The 25,793-nt window shown below is 44.4% G+C and overlaps 3 protein-coding genes across 21 annotated transcripts in view; 1 reads left to right on the forward strand and 2 right to left on the reverse strand.

Annotated features, from left to right (window-relative positions):
* Nucleotides 1-2,323, reverse strand: part of LOC132399651 (tudor and KH domain-containing protein-like) — a 35,412-nt gene extending 33,089 nt beyond the window's left edge. For 3 of the 8 annotated variants that reach the window (XM_059980266.1, XM_059980265.1, XM_059980261.1), the window contains exon 1: nucleotides 2,048-2,149. The gene's annotated coding sequence lies outside the window, so the exon portion shown is untranslated. Of the gene's footprint in view, nucleotides 1-888; nucleotides 949-1,664; nucleotides 2,026-2,047; nucleotides 2,150-2,197 lie in introns of those variants that run through there. The other 5 variants (XM_059980262.1, XM_059980270.1, XM_059980268.1 and 2 more) reach the window with 5 other exon arrangements.
* Nucleotides 2,324-2,500: 177 nt separating this feature from the next.
* Nucleotides 2,501-25,793, forward strand: part of LOC132399650 (semaphorin-4B-like) — a 104,082-nt gene continuing 80,789 nt past the window's right edge. For 5 of the 12 annotated variants that reach the window (XM_059980260.1, XM_059980250.1, XM_059980252.1 and 2 more), the window contains exons 1-2: nucleotides 2,501-2,769; nucleotides 15,104-15,215. The gene's annotated coding sequence lies outside the window, so the exon portion shown is untranslated. Of the gene's footprint in view, nucleotides 2,770-2,845; nucleotides 3,083-3,125; nucleotides 3,264-3,816; nucleotides 3,908-12,217; nucleotides 12,371-15,103; nucleotides 15,216-25,793 lie in introns of those variants that run through there. The other 7 variants (XM_059980253.1, XM_059980258.1, XM_059980254.1 and 4 more) reach the window with 7 other exon arrangements.
* Nucleotides 7,053-25,793, reverse strand: part of si:ch211-113g11.6 (uncharacterized protein LOC559008 homolog) — a 35,953-nt gene continuing 17,212 nt past the window's right edge. The window contains exons 6-14 of the mRNA XM_059980272.1: nucleotides 23,746-23,853; nucleotides 22,806-22,945; nucleotides 21,373-21,554; nucleotides 20,530-20,641; nucleotides 18,686-18,872; nucleotides 16,212-16,327; nucleotides 15,249-15,421; nucleotides 13,032-13,087; nucleotides 7,053-7,588 (exon numbers count right to left, since the gene is read on the reverse strand). Coding sequence (XP_059836255.1) covers nucleotides 7,257-7,588; nucleotides 13,032-13,087; nucleotides 15,249-15,421; nucleotides 16,212-16,327; nucleotides 18,686-18,872; nucleotides 20,530-20,641; nucleotides 21,373-21,554; nucleotides 22,806-22,945; nucleotides 23,746-23,853 — 1,406 coding nt within the window. The 3' untranslated portion in view covers nucleotides 7,053-7,256. The remainder of the gene's footprint in view (nucleotides 7,589-13,031; nucleotides 13,088-15,248; nucleotides 15,422-16,211; nucleotides 16,328-18,685; nucleotides 18,873-20,529; nucleotides 20,642-21,372; nucleotides 21,555-22,805; nucleotides 22,946-23,745; nucleotides 23,854-25,793) is intronic.

Consider the following 25,793-nt stretch of genomic DNA (forward strand, 5'->3'; position numbering starts at 1 on the left):
TAAGGAATCTCCATAATGTGCAATCAAAGCCCATTCAAGGGATATGCTAGGGTAGGAACAGAGAAAGGGATGCAAGTTTGGATCTCAAACAAGAGAAAATGTGCAGATGCTGGAAATTCAATCAACACATAAAATGCTAATGGAATTCAGCTAATCAGGCAGCATCTACAGAAAAGAATATAGTCCATGTTTTGTGCTGAGACCCTTCATCAGGACAAGAAAAAAAGATGAGTCAAAGTTCGAAGGTGGGGGAGGGGAGGAAGAAACACGAGGTGATGGTGAAACCAGTGGGGGAGAAAGAAGGGGTGAAGTAAAGAACTGGAAGTTGATTGGTGAAAGAGGTACAGGGATGGAGAAGGGAGAATCTAACAGCAGAGGACAAAAGGCCAGTGAAGAAAGAAAAATGCCATCCCCTTCTCTCAATTCATCCAACTCAGCTGCATCTGCTCTCAGGATGACACTTTTCATTCCAGAACTAAGGAGATGCCCTCCCCCTTCAAAAAAAAGTCTTCCATTCTCAATGCTGTCCTCCACGGTATCTCTTCCATTTCCCATGTCTGCCCTTACCCTAAACTCCCGCCACCCCACCAGGGATAAGGTTCCTCTTGACCTCACCTACCACACCCCCCCACCCCACCAGCCTCCACAATTCTCGAGAACTTCTCCCAATTCCAACAGGATCCCACCACCAAGCACATCTTTCCCTCCCCCCCATCCACATTCTGCTTTCCACAGGGATCTCTCCCTATTCAACTCCTTTGTCCATTCGTTTCTCCCCACTGATCTCTGTCCTGGCACTTATCATTGCAAGTGGCACAAATGCCACACCTCCCTCCTCACTACCATTCAGGGCCCCAAACAGTCTTTCCAGGTGAGGTGACACTTCACCTATGAGTCTGTTGGAATCATCTGCTGTATCCGGTGCTCCCAATGTGGCCTCCTGTATACCTGTGAGAGCCAATGTAGATTTGGAGGTCACTTCACCAAGCACCTACGTGTCAGCTGCTGCCCATTTTAATTCCACTTCCCTCTCCTACTCTGCCATGTCAATCAATGGCCTTCTCTACTGTCACAATGAGCCACACTCAGGCTGGTGGAGCAACACCTTCTATTCCATTTGGGTAACTTAAACCTGATGGTAGGAACATTGATTTCTCTAACTTCTGGTAATGTACCCCCCTTCATTTTTCCTCTCTCACCTTATCTCCTTGTCTACCCATCAAGTCCCTCTGGTGCCCCTTCTCCTTTTCCTTCTTCAATGGCTTTCTGTCCTCTTCTATTAGATTTCCCCTTCTCCGGCCCCCTCTCTTTCACCAAGCAACTTCCCAGTTCTTTACTTAACCCCTTTCCCCCTTGCGGTTTCACCCATCACCTCGTGTTTTTTTCTTCTCTCTGCACCCCCCACTTGTAACTGACTCCTCATCTTTTTTTCTTCAGTCCTGATGAAGGGTCTCAGCTCAAAATGTTGACTATGCTCGTTTCCATGGACGCTACCTGGCCTGCTGAGTTCCTCCAGAATTTTGTGCATTTTGCAAGTTTAGATCTGTTCTCTACAAAGACTAAACACCATAACTTTTCATTTGAAGTCTTTCTTACTTCACTAGTCTGCGTCTTCACTCCCAGCACCTTACCTCCCTGATCATCCCAACCACTTTTGCACTCACCACGTGATACTCAGCTCCTCCAGCACTGCTCCAGAACTATTTCCAACTTTGTTAGATCCATTACTAAGTAAACTAAATAAAATACTCCCAGCAAACGCACATCCGCAATTAATTCAATCTAGTTAGATAGATTAACTGAACAAATGTGTGTCAGCTCCTGCTTTTGCACCGACAGATTTATGTCAACCCGCAAAAGCTTTGCATATTATCCGCATGACGCACTAGTATTAACTCAATCCATCCTTTCTGTTGAGAGAACTACAAGTCATCCCGTCACCAGTCTACCAGTTAACTTTCACTGGTGGAGATGATCGGAAGATGAAACTAACTCCCCTTTTCCGCAGAAACCTCAACGCATTCTCCCACCATCCGTCCCTCCTCACCTCTCTATTCGTTTTCCATATCCCACTGTCCGACGCTCCCTTTCACCACTATCCGGCCCTCCCATCGTTGCCCACAGCGCATAAATCAGTCAGTACCTCCTATCCTAGCCCCTCCTTCCCCCTAGGCGCCACCATCCACCCCAAAGTCACCTCACAACCCGTCCCTGTTTCCAGCCTTCGCCGCGCCTCCCGCCGGTCCTTGCCGGAGCCCGCCGGCCCTGTCTATCACAGCCCGCGGGCTCGGAATCAGCCATTTAGAAAGAGGTAGGCGGGATAAACCGTCGATTGAGGCCAATCGGCGTGCATGTTGACGTCACAACCATGAACACGCTCAATTGACCAATGAGCAGCGGCAGCAAACTCCATTTACAAAAATAAATGGGTGCTGCGCAGGGGGCGGATTCTTGTAATCTCAGCCATTTCACGCCCAGCAGTCGGATTATAGAGAGGGGAGGAGCCGCTAAATTTCGCGAGGGTCACTGGGCAATGTAGTTCTATGGTGTTACAGCAACGGAGAGGTCAATTTGACGCCATCACAGCACCTCCCGATTCTTAGCCCGTGTGCTGTCAGCCGGTTCCCAGTACAGCCTTCGGCAGCGGGTACGGGTTGTCACGTGCTCACGTTCCTCCTGTGACGTATCTTGTTGCAAAAATAAAATCGGGTGAAGGAAGAATTAGAGGAGCCAACGGGACGGCGACCGCCATGTAGCGGTCGGTGACGGGTGAGAGAAGTGCGCGTGCGCGGGATTGCCGTTGTGGCTCCGCGCTCCCAGCTCCCACGTGACGTTAGCCCGCGAGGGTTGCACGCGGGACGGTCCGTGCTCGCGATTCTGTTTCGTCCCATCTCCGCACGTCGTCGAAGGTTTTCCATATCCCACCTTGCTCCCCCCTTTAACCTAACATCAGCCCTCCTCCCTCCCCTCGCCCTTCTTCTCTCAGTGCATCCTAACCCGCCTCGTCTCACTTCACCTCACCCTCTCTCTTGACGAGTACCCTCCCTTCTGTGTGCGTGCAGGTACTGTAACACACCCCTCTGTAAGTACCCACCTGCATGTGTGTAGGTTTCCCGTTCCCCTCCGTGTTTGTGCGTACACACAAGACCCTCCACTCTGTCCCTTGATTTTGGTTACACTGAACGCTGTCCATTCTGCCTCTCTATCCAAAAATTCTAAGATTCAAAAGATCTAAGTATTTTACCATATGTTTACTCATTGCGGTAAGACTTAAAATTATATTTACAATCCTAATGTACCACCGTGAGATGCTTTGCTATGTTGAAGGTAATTAGCAATGGATTCATTATAGCAGCACACATTGAATGTTTGCCCCATTTAACACACCCAGTCTTGGATAAGGAAAGAAAAGTGAACTACATTTTACATAGACCAGTTAACTTGTTTATTAAAACATTTTCGTTTGATTGGACCTGATGTTGTGATCATAGATCTGCAAATAGACTTATAAAATGCTATTTTAAAATACTTAAGCATCTTTGCAGTGCAAGGCATTTTTAATGGGGAAATATGGTTTTTAATTTCTTGGGCCACACATTCATGGACAAGTTACATAAAGGCCAAAGTTACTGCTTTAAGCATCATGAATCTTGCCTGCAGGATACTAGCTGTGTATAATGGAAAGCAAAGGAAGGCATCTTGGATGGAACTGCACCAAAAGGGTGGTTGAGTCATGCAGTGGGTAACTCAATTCCTTTATTGGAATGTAATATTTCTGTACACCTCCATCCCTGTCTGAAGCTGGTTCTTGCTCAGTTCCCAGATACCATTTGGCTTGACTGGAATAGATAGAAGAGTTTATCTGAGCATGAAGTATAACATCGACCCCCATTCACTCCCAGTGCTGGTAAAATTTTATCTGATGGTGTACCTTACAATTACAGTTTTTTCTTTAAGGATTGCTTTTTTAGGTACAATATGAGCACAAGTTGTAGTGTATGATGTGTGATTGGTACTTAATGCTTTCGGAAGTGGTCTAACAAGGTACTTTGTTTACCAAAATGGGCAATGGATGAGATAAAGAATGTTTTGAAAAGTTGGCAAACCTGGCACTCTGATCCTTGTTAGTAGAGCATTAATTGCTTTACATGCCATGGCACTGTGTAGGTATGTACTGTTCTCAATGAGAGTATTCCATACTTGGCTAGTGGTGTTCTTTTAAAAAAAAATTGTAGGACTCATGACTATAAAGGCGCTTTGAAAAATGCCCTTGACAAAGTCCCACCTGGAAGGCTGGTCCAAAAGGATAAGTTGCTTGGCTTTCAGGATAAAATGGTCAACTGGATTCAACATTGGCTTAGTAAGGGTAGTAATGGTTGTCCCTCTAACTGGAGGTCTGTGACTAATGGTATGCTGCAGGATTCGGTGCTGGGTCTGCTGTTGTTTATCATATTAAGGACTTGGGTGATAATTTTACAAACTGGATCAGTAAATTTGTGGATGACACCAAGATTGGGGATGTAATGGACAATGAGGAAGGCTATCAAAGTTTGTGCGATCTGGACTGGATGGAAAAATGGGCCAAAAAATGGCAAATGGTTTTAATGCAGACAAGTGTGAGATATTACATTTTGGGAGGACAAACCAGGGTAGGACTTACAGCAAATGACAGGGCACTGAGCTGCGTGGTTGAACAAAGTGACCTGGGAATACAAATACATTATTCTTTGTAAGTGGCATCACAGGTAGATAGTATAAAGAGAGCTTTTGGCACATTGACCTTCAAAAATCAGGGCAGTGTACAGGAGTTGGAATGTTATGTTGAAATTATATAAGACCTTGGTGAGGGAGAATATGGAGTACTATGTGCAGTTCTGGTCACCTACCTACAGGAAAGATGTAATTAAAAATGAAAGAGTGCAGGGAAATTTTTCAAGGATGTTATTGGCACTTGAGTTATAAAGAAACCTTCACTCATAGGGTTGTGTGAATATGAAACAAGCTGCTAGCAAAAGTGGTAGATGAGGATTCAATGTTATATTTAAGAGAAGTTTGGATAATTTACAGAAGGGATACGGAGGGCTGATCGATGGGACTGTGCAGAAAACTGTTTGACACAGACTAGATGGGCTGAAGGGCCTGAAACTGTACTGTAGTACTCTGATACATGCTGTCCCCAGGAATCAGGCATATGTGCATCCCAATAAACTGGAACCAAATGGAATACCGCTGCTTGTTCACTGCTTCTCAATCATTGCATTCCCTGAATGATACTGAGACCGTGGGTCCTTGTCTCAGAGAAAGCAACTTCATTCAGAATTCAATGGGACCATAAGGCATAGGGGCAGAATTGGGCCATTTGGCCCATTTAGTTTGCTTTGCCATTCCATCATGGCTGTTTTATTATTCCTCTCAACCTCATTCTTCTGCCTTCTCTCCATAACCTTTAGTGCCCTGACTAATAGTGAACAAGACCCAAAACTGCTCACATTCTAAGTGCAGTCTGACCATTGCCTTATACAGCCTCAGCATTACATCCTTGCTTTTATTTTCTACTCCTCTTGAAATGAATGAAAACATTGCATTTGCCTTCCTTATCACTGACTCAATCTGCAAGTTAACCTTTAGGGAATCGTTCACAAGGACTCATAAATCCCTCTGCACCTCTGATTTCTGAATTTGCTCTTGTTTAGAAATAGCCCATGCCTTTATTCTGTCTACCAGTGCATGACCATGCATTACCTGACACTTTTCCATCTTTGCTCGTTCTCCAAATTTATGTCTTTCTGAAGAGTCCCTGCTTACTCAACTCTACCTGCCCCATCCACTACATTGACCACAAAGCCTTCAATTCCATCCAAATCGCTGATTTGTGAGATGAAAAAATGCGGTTCCAACACTGACTCCTGTGTAACACACCAACCAATCAGAAAATCCCTCTGTCTTTCTCCCCAGTTCAAAAATCCATTCAGAAAGCCTTTGATGGAATAGGCCTGTATAGGCAGTGTAGTACAGGGCTCGAATCAGGGCTGCTGAACCAGTGAGAAGTATGTCAAACCTGAAACGCAAGGAATAGGGAAACCTGTTGTTGCATGTCATCAGCATCCCTGTGATACTGCTGGTTATCAGAGCACACTCTGCTACTGACTGAATTCCTTGCAACACTCCCCTGTCACCTCAGAAGCTACAAGTTCCTCAAGTGTGGAGGAGTTCTTGAGGGATTATATTCTGAGATCTTTCTGTGTCCCACATGCACAGATGACAGTGGGTAGAGTAGATTTCAAATGATTTCCTTGAGAAGATACAAATTTCCTGCTTGTTACTATGCAGCTTTTGGCATAAAACAAGCATGGACACAACTGAATTAATTTGACTTTAAATTTCTCACTACATTGTCTCAGCAACACTCTTTAAAAGCAATTACTGTACACTCCAGTTGATAAAATTCATTCTATACCGCCCCATCAGTGCTCCTGAGGCAAAGGCAGTATGGGTCAGATAAGGAATTAAGTTCCTACTACATTGTCCCATCACACCCTCCCAGGGCAGGGCCAATAAAGGTTAGATTTAGGCTAATGCTTCTCTTAATTTTCTGCAGAATATTGTTTTCACTCCCACACCTCAGCAGTTTACCATTACACCATGCTTTCAGGCATGAGAGGGGAGAAGAGAGAATGTCCAGATGGACTTTGACCTCACAATCTATTCCTTATGAACATCTTGCAGCTTATTGTTTGCCTGCACTTTCTCTGCGCTGTTACACTTATCAGCATTGTTATTGTTTAATGCTGTTCTATCTGTGTACTGATTAGATCTATATGAACAGTATGGATGACAAGCTTTACACTCTAGCTTGATACATGTAACTATAATAAACCAATACCAATTCCCCAGCCCTGATTCCCCATGAGTCATCAACACCACTCCCTAAGTAAGGGGTCAGCCTGAATGGAGCTGGTGCAGGGGAGGATGGAGTCCACTGATGCCTATGACTGAGTCTGGGCATGTCTCAACCATTCAGCTTCACAGTGGAGAGGCGGTGGGCAGCAGTGGCCTTTGATCAGACACTGGGAGAGTCTGGTGTCTGGGCAGGAAATGGGGATAGGAGTGTTTGAAATGGCCACGTATTGGAGAGATAGATTGCAGCTGATGCATTCAAACTAAATTTAATTTTGGACAAGAAGCCAACTTCATTCCCCAGGGTGAAAGAGCATACATTCAAAATAAGGTTCTGGTACACTGTAACTTCTGCCACTCTACAGCAAGTAGCACAGCACAGTAAGAATGAGAATGAAAGCTGTGCACTCCAGCCCCAATGTGCTCCCATTATTCAGCGTGACTTTATAGGCAGCAAGTTCCTCCCGCAGCCCATCTTCAATGGCTGTGCACTTGAAGAGCCCCTTTCTCACGGGGACCTCCGCATTGAACATCAGCGGGCAGGACCCATCCTTGATGGTGCATGTAAACTTATCCTTGTTATAGCTCCATGTATAGACTGCGTGGTATGACTTCACTGGGCAAGGCAGGTAGAGGTACGCTCCCGAACTGATGATCAGTTCTGTGGGCTCCTCACTCAACACCACCACATCTGCCAGAGGCAAGGAGAGAAAGGCAATTAAAATCCTGTACTGCATGGTCAACAATATTTCCTCTTTTTCCCCCCCCCCCACCCTTTTCCTCTCAATTACTGCACATTGTTGCACAACAGTAGACAAGAATATTGGGAGGGGATAATAAAGAATCAAAAATCACGATCGTTTGCACCCCCATACCTCTTGGGGAACACACTCTCAGGACAGAGTTCCTCTGCATCACAAAGCACTGGCTGATATTCCAGTTCTGGGCTATGTTTTAAGACCATAAGACCAGCTGGCCATTGGTTCATCTGGCCCATTGGTTCTGCTCCATCATTCGATCATGGGCAATTTATAATCCCTCACGCATTCTCCTGCCCTTGCTCCATAAACCCTGAGGCCTGTCTAATCAGTAATCTATCAACCTCTGCTTTAAATATACCAAATGACTTGACCTCCCCAGCCATCTGTGGCAATGAATTCCACAGATTCACCACCTCTGGCTAAAGAAATTCCTCCTCATCTCTGTCTTAAAGGGACGTTCCTCTATTCTGTGGCTGTGCCCACTATTCTCCCACTATTGGAAACGGCCTCTACACATGCACTCTAACTGGGCCTTTCAATATTAGGTAGGTTTCAATGAGATCATCCCTCATTCTTCTAAATGTCAGTGAGTACAGACATATAGCCAACCAATGTTTGTGTTAACCCTTTCCTTCCTGGTCCATTGATAGGGAGCTTCATAGAAACATAGAAAATAAGGTGCAGGAGTAGGCCATTCGGCCCTTTGAGCCTGCACTGCCATTCAGTATGATCATGGCTGATCTTCCAACTCAGAACCCTGTACCTGCTTTCTCTCCATACCCCCTGATCCCTTTAGCCACAAGGGCCATTGTGACCCTTCGTTCTGGACTTCCCCAATATCGGAAACAATCTTCCTGCATCTAGCCTGTCCAATCCCTTTAGAATTTTATACATTTCAATAAGATCCCCCCTCAATCTTCGAAATTCCAGTGAGTATAAGCCCAGTCAATCCAGTCTTTCTTCATATGAAAGTCCTGCCATCCCAGGAATCAATCTGGTGAACCTTCTCTGTACTCCCTCTATGGCAAGAATGTCTTTCCTCAGATTAGGGGACCAAAACTGCACACAATATTCTAAGTGCAGTCTCACCAAGGCCTTGTACAACTGCAGTAGAACCTCCCTGCTCCTGTACTCAAATCCTTTTGCTATGAATGCCAACATACCATTTGCCTTTTTCACCGCCTGCTGTACCTGCATGCCCACCTTCAATGACTGGTGTACAGTGACACACAGGTCTCGTTGCATCTCCCCTTTTCCTAATCGGCCACCGTTCAGATAATAATCTGTTTTCCTGTTCTTGCAACCAAAGTTGATAACCTCACATTTATCCACATTAAATTGCATCTGCCATGAATTTGCCCACTCACCTAACCTATCCAAGTCACCCTGCATCCTGTTAGCATCCTCCTCACAGCTAACACTGCCACTCAGCTTCGTGTCATCCGCAAACTTGGAGATGCTGCATTTAACTCCCTTGTCTAAATCATTAATATATATTGTAAACAACTGGGGTCCCAGCACTAAGCCTTGCAGAACCCTACTAGTCACTGCCTGCCATTCTGAAAAGGTCCTGTTTACTCCCACTCTTTGCTTCCTGTCTGCCAACCAATTCTCTATCCACATCAATACCAGACCCCCAATACCGTTTGCTTTGTTTGCACACTAATCTCTTGTGTGGGACCTTGTCACAAGCCTTTTGAAAATCTAAATATACCACATCCACTGGCTCTCCCCTATCCACTCTACTAGTTACATCTTCAAAAAATTCTATAAGATTCGTCAGACATGATTTTCCTTTCACAAATCCATGTTGACTTTGTCCAATGATTTCACCTCTTTCCAAATGTGCTGTTATCACATCTTTGATAACCGACTAGCATTTTCCCCACCACAGATGTCAGACTAACCGGTCTATAATTCCCTGGTTTCTCTCTCCCTCCTTTTTTAAAAAGTGGGGTTACATTAGCCACCCTCCAATCCTCAGGAACTAATCCAGAATCTAAGGAGTTTTGAAAAATTATCACCAGTGCATCCACTATTTCTTGGGCTACTTCCTTAAGCACTCAGGGATGCAGACCATCTGGCCCTGGGGATTTATCTGCCTTTAATCCCTTCAATTTACCTAACACCACTTCCCTACTAACATGTATTTCCCTCAGTTCCTCCATCTCACTGGACCCTCGGTCCCTTACTATTTCCGGAAGATTATTTTATGTCCTCCTTAGTGAAGACAGAACCAAAGTAGTTATTCAATTGGTCTGCCATGTCTTTGTTCCCTATGATCAATTCACCTGTTTCTGACTGTAAAGGACCTACATTTGTCTTCACCAATCTTTTTCTTTTCACATATCTATAAAAGCTTTTACAGTCAGTTTTTATGTTCTGTGCCAGCTTTCTCTCAATTTTTTTTCCCTTTCCTAATTAAGCCCTTTGTCCTCCTCTGCTGGTCTCTGAATTTCTCCCAGTCCTTGGGTGTGCCGCTTTTTTTTTTGCTAATTTATATGTTTCTTCTTTGGACTTGATGCTATCCCTAATTTCCCTTGTCAGCCACGGGTGCACTACCTTCCCTGGTTTATTCTTTTGCCAAACTGGGATGAACAATTGTTGTAGTTCATCCATGAGATCTTTAAATGCTTGTCATTGCATATCCACCGTCAAGTATAATTTGCCAGTCTATCTTAGCTAATTCACGTCTCATACCTTCAAAGTTACCCTTCTTTTAAGTTCAGAACTTTTATTTCTGAATTAACTATGTCACTCTCCATTTTAATGAAGAATACCACCATATTATGGTCACTCTTACCCAAGGGGCCTCACATGACAAGATTGCTAACTAACCCTTCCTCATTGCTCAATACCCAATCTAGAATGGCCTGCTCTCTAGTTGGTTCCTTGACTTGTTGGTTCAGAAAACCATCCTGCATATATTCCAAGAAATCCTCTTCCTCAGCACCCTTACCAATTTGGTTCACCCAATCTATATGTAGCTTGAAGTCACCCATTATAACTACTGTTCCTTTAATGCACGTATTTCTAATTTCCTGTTTAATGCCATCCCCAACCTCACTACTACTGTTAGTTGGCCTGTACACAACTCCCACCAGCGTTTTCTGCCTCTTGGTGTTATGCAGCTCTACCCATATCGATTCCACATCCTCCAGGCTAATGTCCTTCCTTTCTATTGCGTTAATCTCCTCTCTAACCAGCAGTGCTACCCCACCTCCTTTTCTTTCCTGTCTATTCCTCCTGAATATTGAATATCCCTGGATGTTGAGCTCCCATCCTTGGTCACCCTGGAGCCATGTCTCTGTGATCCCAACTATATCATATTCGTTAATAACTATCTGCACATTCAATTCATCCACCTTGTTACGAATGCTCCTCGCATTGACACACAAAGCCTTCAGGCTTGTTTTAACAACACTCTTAGCCCTTATACAATTATGTTGAAAAGTGGCTCTTTTTGCCCTGGATTTGCCTGCCTGCCACTTTTACTTTTCACCTTACTACTTTTTGCTTCTACCCTCAGTTTACACCCCTCTGTCTCCTTGCACTTGTTCCCATCCCCCTGCCACATTAGTTTAAAACCTGCTAAACAGCGGTAGCAAACGCTCCCCCTAGGACATAGGTTCCAGTCCAGCCCAGGTGCAGACTGTCCTGTTTATACCAGTCCCACCTCCCCCAGAACTGGTTCCAATGCCCCAGAAATTTGAATCCCTCCCCCTTGCACTAGTTTTCAAGCCATGTATTCATCTGAAATATCCTCCTATTTCTACTCTGACTAGCACGTGGCACTGGTAGTAATCCAGAGATTATTACCTTTGTGGTCCTACTTTTTAGTTTATCTCCTAACTCCCTAAATTCACCTTGTAGGACCTCATCCCATTTTTTACCTATATCGTTGGTACCTATGTGCACCACGACCACTGGCTGTTCACCCTCCCATTCCAGAATGTCCTGCAGCCGCTCAGAGACATCCTTGACCCTTGCACCAGGGAGGCAACATACCATCCTGGAGTCTTGTTTGCAGCCGCAGAAACGCCTATCTATTCCCCTTACAATCAAATCCCCTATCACTATAGCTCTCCCACTCCTTTTCCTTCCCTCCTGTGCCGCAGAGCCACCCATGGTGTAATGAACTCGGCTGCTGCTGCCTTCCCCTGATGAGACATCTCCCCCAACAGTATCCAAAACAGTATATCTGTTTAGGAGGGAGATGACCCCAGGGGACTCCTGCACTACCTGCCTACTGCTACACTGTCTAGTGGCCACCCCTTCCCTTTCTGCCTGTGCAGCCTTTACCTGCGGTGTGGCCAACTCACTGAATGTGCTAGCCACGACTTTCTCAGCATCGCCGATGCTCCAGTGCGAATCCAATCGTAGCTCCAGACGCTCAGAAGCTGCAGTTGGACACACTTCCTGCACACATAGTGGTCAGGGACACTGGAAGTATCCCTGATTTCTCACATGCTGCAGGATGAACAAACCACGGGGCCAATCTCAGCTGCCATGACCTACCCAATACTTGCCTCAACTTTTGAAACTTTCTCCTTTGAAAGGAACTTACCCGGCCTTACCTCACTTGGAGTGAAGCTCGTCCTCAGCCTCTTCTCATCGAAGCCCCTCGAGTCAAAGCTTCAAATCTCCACTCCTTCACTGGCCCGCCCGCCTGCCCACTCACTGGCCACTTTCCACAGGCCGCTCTGCTTGAGGTAACCCTCTATTTATTTGTTTGAGCTTTTCAAACTGCTTGGTCACCTGACCTCGACTGCCCAATCAGCTGCTTTCTGCTGAGTCTGAGCTATTCAAATCTTGATTGTCTAATCAGCGGCTTTCTGCTGAGCTATTCAAATCTTGATTGACTTGATTGTACAGTCCAACTGCCAAAACTGCCAGAATCTAAGCCTCAAATCTCCACTCCTTCACAGGCCCACTCACTCACTGGCCGCTTTCCACACAATGAGGTATTTGTTCCTAATGTCGGGTCCCAGCCCAAAGCATCGATTGTTTATTCCCCTCCATAGTTGCAGCTGGATCTGATGAGTACCTCCAGCATTTTGTGTGTGTGTTGGACATGAAAATCTGCAGTCCCCTGTGGAACTGCAAACTCCACAAATCGGTGGTAGCTGTGCTGAAAAGGCTTCCTTTATCCCCCCACTCCCTGACTTCTGCCAGGCAGCCAATCTTCTATCTTTGCAAGAGCTTTGTCTCCAATACCAAGGACTCTTGTTAGCAGATGTATGAAGGCTTAACTTGTAATGTCCCATGGAATTGGATAATCCAAGGTAACCCATTGAAAACTGGCCTGGTGTGCTGGGGAATGGGAACCAGGGGCTGTGATGTTGTAGTAGATGACAGACTGATGGAAATTACCTGATGCACCATCGCAAACAGACACATTGAGCTGATCGATGTTCTGGACAACATCACTGCAAAAAGAACAAACCACACTGATAAACATAGATAATAACATTCCCATGTCTTTGTGATATTTATTAGCTCTGTACTTGGGGTAAGGCTGTTATGACCCTTCACTGTGTCTAGGAAAGTTGAGCTGAGAAAATCAAGCGTGTACCTGCCTTGAGAGTGTGTGGCAGGACAGTATGAAGGGACCTTCAGTCTGTGTCTGAACCCAGGAGTGTGTGTTTGTCCAGTATAGATGGAGCATCACTCTGTCTCTGACCCTGGTAGTGTTCCAAAAATATTTTTAAATCTGCAAAAATGTTGAAAGTCTGAATTAACAACAGAAAATACTGGAAAATTTCAGCAGGCCACTCAGTAAAAGAAACTGGGTTAACATTTCAAGTCAGTGATGCTTTGTTACAAATGGATAAGAGAGAAAGAGACTTACAACTGAATTATAAACCCAGTTACTTTTTCTGTTCTGTTGCCTGACCTGCTCAATATTTCCAGAATGTTCTATTTACACTTTCGATGGACAGTATGGCTCTGTGCTTGCTAGCTAATGTCTAGCCAATCCTGCAGAAGGAAATCAGGAGGGCTAAAAGCAGGCGCGAGTTTACTTTAGCAGACAAGGTGAAGGAGAATCCTAAGGGCTTATACAGATATATTAACAGAAAAAGGATAGCAAGGGATAAAATTTGTCCTCTGGAAGATCAGAACAGTAATCTGTGTTTGGAGTCAAAAGAGATGGAGTGATCTTAAATGCATTTTTTGCATCTGTATTTACTTGGGAGACAAACAGAGCCTATAGAAATGATGCAAAGCAGCAACAAGGTCGTGAGCCTTATACAGATTACACAAGAGGAGGTGTATGCTGTCTTGAGGCAAATTAAGGTGGATAAATCCCCAGGGCCTGACAATATGTTCCATGAGCCTGTGTGAGGCTAGTACAGAAACTGCAGGATTTAATTAAAAACGGAGTATTTAATTCAACTCAACCTTGGCTTTGTGGGGGCAGCCACAGTAGATAGTTTTGGCTCTCTGACTGAGGCCTGTGACCAGTGATGTGCCACAGGGATTGATGATGTGCCTGTTGTTTATCATCTATATTAAAGATCAGCAAGTTTGTAGATGACACCAAGATTTAGGGCATAGTGAACAGCAAAGAAGACAATCAAAGCTTGCAGCGGGATCTGGACCAGCCAGGAAAATGGGCTGAAAATTTTCAGGTGGAAATTAATGCAGATAAGTGTGAGGTGTTGCATTTTGGCAGGACAAACCAGGGTAAGACCTGAACCTGGTCTTTAGCCTATTCCCATCTACCTCACTGACAGTATCCCTCTATCCCTCTCCCATCCACATAACTATCTAAACTTCTCTGATTCTCCTCAACACCACCTCAGTGAAGAAGTTACCCCTCATGTTCACCCTAAACCTGTACTTTAGTTCTAGTCTCATCCAACCTTGGGGGAGAAAAAGCAAGCATGTATTTACCACATCTATACTAATGCCTTGGTAGCATAGCAGTTAGCACAATGCTATTACACCTCGGGGATCGTGGTGGGGGTGGGTTCCAGAGTTTGGAGTTTTGCATTACGGTCTGTATTAAGCACCTGTAAGTAGTTTGTAAATAGAGATATACAAAATTGAGGGTAAATGCCAGCAGGATTTTTTCTACTGAGGTTGGCTAGGACTACAATCAGAGGTCATGGGTTAAGGGTGGAAGCTGAGAAGGGAACATGAGGGGAACTTCTTCACTCAGATGGTCCTGAGTGTGCAACAAACTGCCAGCACAAGTGGTTTATGCAAACTATTTCAATGTTTCAGCAAAATGTGGATAGGTACATGGAAGGTAAATGGAAGGAGGGCTGTAGTCCCAGTGGAGATTGATGCGAGTAGGCAGTGTAAATGGTTTCCGCATGGACTGGATGGGTCGAAGGGCCTGTGTCTATGGTGTACTTTTTAAATGACTGATGTTTATCATGTTTGTGGATGAGAACCTATCAAGCTATGGATATTAAAAGATGTCTTTTTCGATCTAGGGTCTGTACAGCAATGAAGAAATGGCAACCAAGTGAGAGAAGTGATGCAGAGGGAAAAGGAGAAAATGGAGCCTGAGCAAGGCAGAGTGGGGACAAGGAGCATTGTAATGAGGTCAGTCAAAAGGGGTCTGTTAATAACGTGTACCTGTCTGTAACACTGAGGGTTCGAGGGACAGCCACACACTCCCCACTTGTTCTGTTCCATCCGCAGTATGGGTCCCTGGCAGCAACACACTGTACACATGTGCTGCCGTAGTCTGCACAGTTGGCGAGCGGGAGCCGCACCATCTCCACTGGTGTTCCAACATACAGATGGCCCTGAAAGGGATCAAACCATTCCGTGTTAGTGTTGCATATCCTCCACACCCTGTTGCTGATGCTAACAGTTCCTTCTGTGAATAGGACTACTGATTATGTGAGCAAATGAAGCAACTTGTGCACTGATGTTACGTGCTTTCAGTTGAACTCCTTGAATCTCAACTCATTTGGTTATTGCAGTCCCAGAGGTGACAAATGGAAAATGGAACAAGGTAGCTTACATCAATCGCTGCCAAGGTACAGGACTGGAAGGGCACTGGGGTCAACCTGTGCCCTCCTGGAGATGAGTGCAGTTCATTATTTGAAGATAAAAAGATTAGCTTTATTTATCACCTGTACCATGCATCAAAACAAGAAGTATCATAGACCACTTCAGCACAGAAACAGGTCCTTTGGCCAATCTAGTCCATGCCAGTCCAACCAACCCACACCTGGACCATAGTCCTCCATACCACTCCCATCCAAACTTCTCTTAACTGTTGCAATCAAACATTGAAATGAATCGTTTGCATTAGTATTTTATTTTGTGATTATGCCGGGAGCAGCCCGACGTACTTCCGTCATCAATCTTGCATGCCCACAACTCAGTAACCCTAACCTGTATGTCGTTTGGCATGTGGGAGGAAACCAGAGCACCCAAAGAGTACCCACGCAGTCACAGGGAGAGCATACAAACTCCTTACAGTCAATAGCAGGAACTGAACCTTGGTCTTTCTATCGTTGACACTGTAAAGCATTATGCTAACTGCTAATGGCATAATGCCCTTGTCTTTCCCTGTCAGAACATTACCATGCTCGAGTCCAGTGTCATGGTGGAGACGGGAGCTTCAGTCGTAAAGGGGCTAAGCTCTGAAATGATGAAGGACTTCCCGCTGTTGAGTAGAACTTTATGGATTTTCCCATTACCTTGAAAAGAAAATACAAATATCATGGCTACAGGGCATCCTTCACATCTGCCCCATTCACCAGCTATGTAAATAAGGCATAGGAGCATGAAAGCATTCATTGAGTCATACAACATGGAAACAAGCCCTCCGACCCAACTTGTCTGTACTGATTATGTTGTCCAGTGAACTAGTCCCCTCTGAGACTGTTTGGCCCTAACTTTTTCCTATCCATTAACTTATCTAGATGGCTTTTAAATGTTGCTAATGCCCCAGCTTTGACCACTATTTCTGGTATCTCATTCCATATATGAATCACCTTTTGTGTGAAGAAGCTGCCCCTGATGACCCTTTTAAATCTCTCACCTCTAATCTTAAACCAATCCCCTCTGCTTTTAGCCCATCACTGGGAAAAGACCTCTTTCACCTTGCCTTTGCCCTTTATAATCTTATATAGCCGAATCAGGTTGCTCCTCTCTCTCCTGTGTTACAGGGAATAAAGACCCAGTCTACACAACTTCAGCTTGTAACTCGGAGCCCCAAATCTAAGCAACATCCTGGTAAATCTCTTCTGCGCTCTTTCTAATTTGGTATCATCTTTCCTACAACAGGATGACAAAAACTGTACACAATGCTCCCAAGCGTGGTCTCACCAGTGTCTTGTGTAACTGTAATATAACTCCCCAACTCTGCACTCAGTGCCCTGACTAATGAAGGTCAGTGTGCCAAACAACTTTCTTTGCCACTATGTCTACCTGTTATCCCACAAGGCCATAACTGATGTTCTACCTCAACACCATTTCACAACGCTATCCTGCTTGGTTGTTACTCGTATGGCAGACCTGTCATCCAAGGAATCCGTATGGCAAATCCCTCTATAGCAACCAAGTATGTCCTTCTGTGAATAGGAAGCTGAATCTGTACACAATACTCCACACAACTGTTGTAAGGCATTCCTACTCTGGTACTCAAATCCTTTAGCAAAAAGGGCCAACATACCATTTGTGTTCCCTGTTGTCTGCTATACCTACTTAGTCAGTCCATGGCCACTTCCACTGCCATGATGAGGCCGCTGTCAGGTTGGAAGAGCAACTCATTTTCTGTCTGAGTAGCCTCTAACCTGACAGCATGAATGTCAATTTCTCTAACTTCTGGTGATTTCTCCCCACTCATTCTCTTTTAACATTTCCCATTTTGACTCCCCTCTTAACCTTCTCACTTGCCTATCACCTGTCCCTGGTCTCTCTGCTCCTTCACTTTCTCTCATGATCCACTCTCCTCAATCAGATTCTTTCCTCTGCCCTTTACTTCATCCATCTATCACCTCCCAGCTTATCACTTCATCCCCCTCTCTCCCTCCTACTCACCTTCCTGCTCACCTATCATTTGCTAGCTTGTAGCACCACCTTGTTCTGGCTGCTTCACCCTTCCTTTCCATACTTTATAAAGGATCTCAGCCTGAAAGGTCAAATATTTATTCCTCTCTATGGGTGCTGCCTAACCTGCTAAATTCCTCGAGCATTTGTGACCATTGCACCTAAAATCATGCTGGTTTTCAAGTGGTGTATGTAAAATGACTTGTAAATATTTTGTTGCCTCTCTCAATTTATGGAAAAAACAATTTGCCATCTGTGTGAAAGGATGGCTCAGATAGCATATCTGTTTCATTCACAGGAGGTTTACAAGAATGATCATGGGAATGAATGGGTTAACGTATAAAGAATATTTGATGGCTCTACACCTGTATTCACTGGAGTTTAGAAAAATGAGGCTGGATCTCATTGAAACTTACTGAATATTGAAAGGCCTAGATAAAGTAGACATGGAGAGGAGGTTTCCAATAGTGGGGATGTCTAGGACCCAAGGACACAGCCTCAATATAAGGATGTCCCTTTTGAATAGAGATGAAGAGGAGTTTTTTTAAGCTGAAGGGTGGTGAACCTGTGGAAGTTATTGCCACAGACGGCAGGGGAGACCAAGTCAGTGGGTATATTTAGGTGAAGGTTGATAGGTTCTTGATTAGTAAGGCGTCAAAGGTTACAGAGAGATGTCAAAAGAATAAGGTTGAAGGGGATAATAAAACAGCCTGATTTGATGGGCCAAATGGCCTAATTCTGCCCTTATGTCTTATGGTCTTTCTCTACCAGTGGATGCCATTGCATTGTCCCTTGTTGAACGGTTTACCTGATCATTTAGCTTCCCCTTGAAGCCTCCCTACCTCGACTCATCTTCACACCTTGTTCCATGCCTCACCAGACCTGGAACTAGTTATATTTAATGTAGTCTGTAAATAGCCTGCAGCTGGGCCTCAATTCTTGGAATTTCCCACCCGTCACAGCCCACCAAACTGAGACATGCTAGTCTGGTGAATGTGTCGTACCTGTACCAAGGAATAGGACATGATAGACGTCCTGGTTGGCCCCCTTCACTCTGTCTGCTGTAATCCTAGTGTAATTGTTGTGCTTCATAACGTAGAGTGGGTGATTCAATAATGGGTAGACAGGCTCCTCAATTTCTGGAAAGCTTCTGATGGCTTGAATGACTTTGGGTGGGGTCCCCTTGATGCACTGTGGAAATGAAGCCATTTAGTCATTTTTTTTCAGTCTGTCCAGTTCTCATTTTTGACCAGACATCTAGCCACCATGAACACCCCATCGATGCATCTCAATCAAAGGATTTAGAAACTAAAGAAGTGGGCTTGTAGTCCATTCAGCCCATCAAGCCTGCCTGGCCATCCAGTAAAGTCTCACCATTCTGAGGTGTGGCCTTGACCCCAAATATCATCCAAATCCTTATGTTCCAATTTCTTCTTACCCAAGTGGAATAGAAACACTGAATTCTGAGGTAAGGACATACCTTAAACAGGAATAGCAATTTGGCCCCTCAAGCCTGCTTTGCCATTCAGTAGATCATGGCTGATCTGTCCATGGACTCAGCTCCCCCATAACCCCTGCTAGGCAAAAATCTATCTATCTTAAATATATTTAATGAGGTAACCTCTATTGTAACCCCTGGCTAGAGAATTCTAGAGATTCACTTCTCTCTGGGAAAAGCAGGTATTTAGCAAGGTATTCAAACTGCACACAGCCGAGAAGGCATCACCAATACTTTACCCAACTGCTCAAGACTTCAAGTCATAGCATCATACTGCAAGGGTACAGGTCCTACAGTCCAACTGGTTCATTCAAGTTGATGGGGTGGTTAAGACTGCATATAGTATGTTGGCCTTCATTAGTCAGGGGATTGTGTTCTAGCCACATGATAACGTTGCAGCACTATAAAACCCAAGCTAGAATATACTCGGAATATTGTGTTCACTTATGGTTGCCTCATTATGGGAAGGATGTGGAAGCTGTAGATCGGTTGCAAAGGAGTTTTACCAGGATGCTTGCCTGGATTGGAGAGCATGCATTGAGAAGATTGAGTGAACTACAGCCTTTCTCTTTGGAGTGAAGGAGGATGAGAGGTGACTTGATAAAGGTGTACAAGATGATAAGAGGCATAAATAGAGTGGATAGCCAGTGCCTATTTCACATGGCAGCAATGATTAATATGAGAGGATATCCTTTTGAGATGATTGAAGGAAAGTATTGGGGGGGGGGGGTGCAATATCAGAAGTAGGTTTCTTTTGCACAGAGTGGCGAGTGCATAAAATCCACTGCCCGGGTGGTGGTAGAGGCAGATACATTAGGAACGTTTCAGAGACTCTTGGATAGGGACATGGATAAAAGAAAAAAATAGGGCTATGTTGGAGGAAAGAGTTCAATTGAACTTAGAGTAGGTTAAAGGACACAGCATTGTAGGCTGAAGGGCCTGTACTGTGCCCTTTTGGTGTGGTCTATGTTTGAGATGTCAGAGATAGATTTGTATGCACTACTGGGGGTGGTGGTAGAGGCTAATACAATAAGGACATTGTGAAGGCTGTTAAATAGGCACATGAATGTCAGAATGGCTGTGTAGGTGGAAAAGCTAGATTGTGGAGTAGGTTTATGTAGGTCGGCACAACTTGTGGGCTGAAAGGCCTGTGCTATGCTGTGCTGTGCTTTACTGTGTTCTGTTGCCCCTACCAACCAAAATTCCCATCTAAGCTTGTCCATTTGCCCATGTTTGTCCGTCTAAACCTTTTCTCCTACACTTCTCTGCTTCTGTCTTCTACAACATAGATTTTGGTCCAAGCCATGAATGAGCAAGAACACACTGAACTCATTCCCAAAACTGCCATACCGTTCCTGGCCGCTGGCCCCCAGGTAGGTTGCCGGTGAAGCCCTTCAGTTTTGGGTTTCGGAATGCCTGCTCTATGTCCGACTGAGAATAGGCACAGATACCAGTGGAATTCCTGCAGAGAGTAGAATGTCAGAAAATTAGGTCCGTGAGCACCAGTCACTGCAGTGCCATGTTTTCTGGAAAACTCATCCTCCCCCTCCAGTTTCAGTCAGTTTACCAGCAGCTTGTGAAGGTGCCAGCAAGGATGGGCATCACACTGACCAGGAATGAAGACTGTTGGGTCATTGCACACATTAAATAGAAAAAAAGACATGTTTCAGTCTGAAACACCAACTGTTTATTCCCTCCATAGAGACTGGCTGCCCTGCTGGGTTTCTCCAGCATTTTGTGTATGTTGCTCTAGATTTACAGCATTTGCAAAATCTCTTGTGTTTATGACTTGCTGCTCCGCTGTAGAGTCTCTTGAGATATACCTACCATGAAGAAGTTAAATCTTCTCAACAGGAGTTCAGTGAGACCCTCTGTCACTGCTCCCCCTCTGTGATCTCTGCAACCCTCCAACTCTTCGACCTTGTGCTCACCCAGACTTTTATCTTTCCCATCTAACAGCTGCCCAGCTTGTACTCCTCCCTCTCCCCCACCTTATTCTGGCTTCTTCTACCTTCCTTTCTAGTCCTGATGAAGGATCTTAGCCCAGAATGTAGACTGTTATGTAGATGCTGCCTGACCTTCTGAGTTCCTCCATCATTTTGTACGTTACACTACAACAGGCAGACTGGGTGGTAAATCACAAAATGTGGAGTGGAATCTATCACATTCGATTCACAGAGAACTTCCACTCACCACAAGCTGGAGAAGACTCCGTAGACTATGCTGTTCCTTGGATCATCTTCCGCATGCAGGACAAAAGCGTCTTCAATCTTGTTGAAGAGCCTGGATTCTGCTGGAAAGCCACAGATGAGTCGTGCCTTCAAGAACGTGGTAAACGAGTCTTGACCAGCCGTCTTCGATCCACCTTCGTCAATCTGGCAGAGCACAAAAAAGTGTAACCAGACAGGCAGATTTGGGGAAATCTTGCTGGGAATGGTGATGTGGGGCAGTGGTCCAGGACTAAGAGTTGTCAGCTCATTCTGCATATCAGAGTTAGCATCAGGGCTCAGCCTTAAGTTGAGATAATAAGAAGGCAATCAGTTTTCTGAATGCCTCTGACCTCCAGTGACACTCATCAGATGTACTTTGAAACATACTGGGAAATGTCATTTGCGGCAATAACCAACACATTATGAAGATTGTGCTGGGGATAGCCCGCAAGTGTCGGACACCAGTATAGGATGCCCACAACTTTCTAACCCTAATCCTTATGTCTTTCGAACGTAGGAGGAAACTAGAGCACCTGAGCATATCCTCGTGGTCATAGGGAGCATGTACAAACCACTTACAGCAAATGAACCCCAATTTTGTTTTACTTATTTGGAAATACAGTGCAGAACTAGCTTTCCAGCCCAATGAGCCACACCACCCAGCAACCCAACTATTTAACACTAATCTTATTTACTGCCCATTACGCTGCTGGCATTTAGGGGAGCAATGAAGGTCCTCCATCTCTTGTGGTATATAGGGCTTCCTTTATCAGGTCAGTACTTCCCTCTCTGTTTTCACTACTGTCCGTCATTCAAGTCCTGGCTGGAGACTCAGGAATACCGTCGCATGCAGATGTAGAAGGAATCTTCATTGCTTTTTTATAACAGTTTTGTTTTACCAGTCAGGGTTGTTAGTTCTAAGCTGAACTCCCGAACCAGGAGTTCCAGTGGACCACTATTAGTCTGACCCCTACCCTTTGACCTGTTAGGCATCGGTGACCCTACCTAGACCCAAAGCATAAAACCCTGACTCCAGCCAACATAGCTGAACATTGGAGAGTTTATTGAAGCAAGCAACCCTCCAAAACCTATGACAATTTGTGGTCCTCTTGGAGGTAACACTAGGCTATTCACCAAACAACTTATAATGACCAATTAAGCTACTAACCAGTACGTCTTTGGACTGTGGTGGTGTTGTAATGGTGTACCATATAGCACCTTCCTTTGCTCCGTTGACCTTGTTCCTTGCTCAGACTTGAGAGAGACATCCCCTACTTCTGCACCTGTAGAGGGGGAAAAGTTTCAGCTCCCCACCCCCCCAGGTGTTATTTCCTAGGTAAAATGTCCCAAGTGTGTGTCAGGATCCAAGTAGTGAATGTTGTAAATGGTTTTAATGCTGATCCAGGTCCATCTTACCTTACAGACACGTCCAACATAGGCCCTGTAAGGTTCTCCATCTAACGCAATACTGCCATTGGTCTCCCTGAAGAAGAAGTAAACCTCATCCTTGCTCCTGTCTTTCATTTGAATCCAAGCAGATCCCACAAATGTTGGATCTAACAGGGAAGAAAATGCAGACTTGTGACTCAGGTTTATTGTCACTGACATATTGTGAAATTTGTTGCTTTGTGATAGCAGTACAGTGCAGTGCATAAATTGCTATACAAGAGGAAATATAAAAAATATAGTGCAAAGTTAAAAGCAAAATAGTGAGGAAGTGTTCATGGACTTTGTAGAAATGTGCACCACAGTTGCATAGAGGATTACACATGGGCTGTCAGTTTGGAGTTCAATTCCAACGTCATCTATTAGGAGTCTCTGTATGTCCTCCCCATGAACATGTAGGTTTCCTCCAGGTTTTCTGGTTTCCTTCCACAGTCCAAAGATGTACCAATTAGTAGGTTAATTGGTCATTGCAAATTGCCCCATGATTAGGCTAGGGTTAAATCAGATTGTTTCTGGTGGTGTGGCTCGAAGGGCCATAAGGGCCTGTTCCACACTGTACCTCTAAATAAAATAAAATAAATAAAAATTCTGATGGCTGAGAGGAAGAAGCTGTTCCCAAAACACTTGAGTGTACATCTTCAGGATCTTCTAAGCAACCATCCTTTAACATAATGTCCTGGATATGTGTATCTGTATTGATTTCATCAGTGTGACAGGGGCCTGTGAGAGCATGTATAGTTTGGATTAAGTGCCTGGTTGATTCTATGGTGCCTCCGACAGTGTTGATACTGCACAGTAGGAGAGCCTAGGTGAAGAACTGGAACTGCTACCACCTAAGTGGTGAGTCAGTCCTTGTGTGGGGAAGTTACCTCATTGGTGTGGCTTCTCTGAGCAGCTGAATATTACTTACTCTGGAACCATTTGTCCTCAGACTTAAGGTGTTTCATCCGTCCATAACTGCGCTGAATGGAACCACTGTTCTGGCTTGTGCTGCTAATGGCTGAGTACAGGTCTTCACCTAGAGCCAAAAGAGGAATGACACATGACTGAGTAACTATGCTGAATCCAGATGGATCTCTGCTGATACCACTGGACAATAAAGATTTTGTTTCCTGAACAAAATAGAGTGCAGAGGAGATTTGCAAGGATGTTACCTGGATTGGAGAGTGTATACCTATGATAATAGGTTGAGTGTACTTGGCCTTTTCTTCTTGGAGTGACGGAGGATGAGAGGTGACCTGATCGAGGTGTACAAGATGATGAGGGGCATTGAACGTGTGGATAACCAGAGGCTTTTTCCCAGGGCTAAAATGGCTAACACGAGGGGGCATAGTTTTAAGGTGCCTGGAAATGGGTACTGAGGGGTAAGGTTTTCAGAGTGATGGGTGCATGGAATGCACTAGCAGCAGTGGTGGTAGCAGATACAATAGGGTCTTTTAAGAGTCTCTTCGATAGGTAATTGGAGCTTAGAAAAATAGAAGGATATGTGGTAAGGTAATTCAAGGCAGTTCTGGAGTAGGTTACATGGTCGGCACAACATTGTGGGCCGAAGGGCCTGTAATGTTCTGTAAATTTCTATGTTCTTTGTAATACTTCTGGTGTACCTAATGGATTTTGGACTGCTGATAATGCAAATCACTGAAATTTCCCTATCACACACCATTTTTAAATTGCCTATATTTGTTATTTCAATTGATGATTCAAATCAGAATAACTGATGCCAAGATTAAGGAAGAAAATTTTAGTGGTCCACAAAGCAAACAGTTCATCAATGACAGACAGTTTGAAGAACTTCTGGTGGAACCATTGAAAAATCACATAGAAGGCAGTCAAAGATGTTGCTGAAAATTTTCTTGGTAACTACAGAACACCAAACTATGTGCAGCTGGTTTGCAACATGCTTCAAGCATATAAAACTGAAGTGCAACATCTCACTAAAGATTCATTTTCTGCATTCCCATTTAGACTTCCTTGCAAATCTTGGTGATGTCATTGATGAACATGGTGAAAGGTCATTGCCGTCATGGAGAAACTGTATCAGGGCAACTGGATTCCATCAATGCTGGCTGATCATCCTTGGATACTTAAGCAAAAAACCTCAGACATTGAGTGCAAATGAAAATCATTAAAATATTTTTAGTTTAGTTGAAGTGCTGCAAAGCATCAGCACCATTATACAATTAAATGCATCATATTTAATAGAAGTTAATTTTTTGTTTCTCTAAATTCCTCCGTATTACAAGTTGTCTGAAATTATATTTGTGTTCAGCTTCAATTTCATAAACAAAAAAAGTTTCTGAGAAAACAACACTTTTTGGGGGGGAAAGAAATTGTTGACCAGTGTATTCAGTCAATCTTGGTTGAGCGAGTTAGGGTTTTTTCTTTGGAGAGAAGGAAGATAAGTGACTTGATAGAGATGTATATGATAACAGAGGCTTAGAGAGAATGGGCAGCCAAAACTTTTTCCCAGGGCAGTAATAGCTAATATGAGGGAATGTAATTTTAAGATGGCTGGAGGAAAGTAGAAAGTAATGTCAGAGGTAAGTTTTTGTTTTCCCCATACTGAATAATACACTGGGTGGTAGTAGAGGTAGATACATCAGGGATTTTAAGAGACTCTTAGAGACAGGACCACAAGAAAAATGGTGGGGAGGGGGGCTAAGTAAAAGGGAAGGATTAAATTGATCTTGGAGTAAAATAAAAGGTCAGCACAGCATCATAATAGCACTGCCTCCCCATGGACTCACATGGACAATGAAATCCCACTGTGCAGTCTCTGTTCCACAACAGCTGGTTCTCCTGGTGCCACAATCCCAAAGTATCTACCAGGAATTGAGTATGCATGACAAGACACTGCTCAAACCTTACCCAGCTCAATATTAGGACCTCAATTTAACTCTGGTCCTAAACATTGGAGTTCCAACAATGCAGGGCTTTTTCAATGCTGTTCCTCAAAAC

This window comes from Hypanus sabinus, chromosome 9 (assembly GCF_030144855.1).
Source record: "Hypanus sabinus isolate sHypSab1 chromosome 9, sHypSab1.hap1, whole genome shotgun sequence".
In the NCBI taxonomy this organism is placed as follows: domain Eukaryota; kingdom Metazoa; phylum Chordata; class Chondrichthyes; order Myliobatiformes; family Dasyatidae; genus Hypanus; species Hypanus sabinus.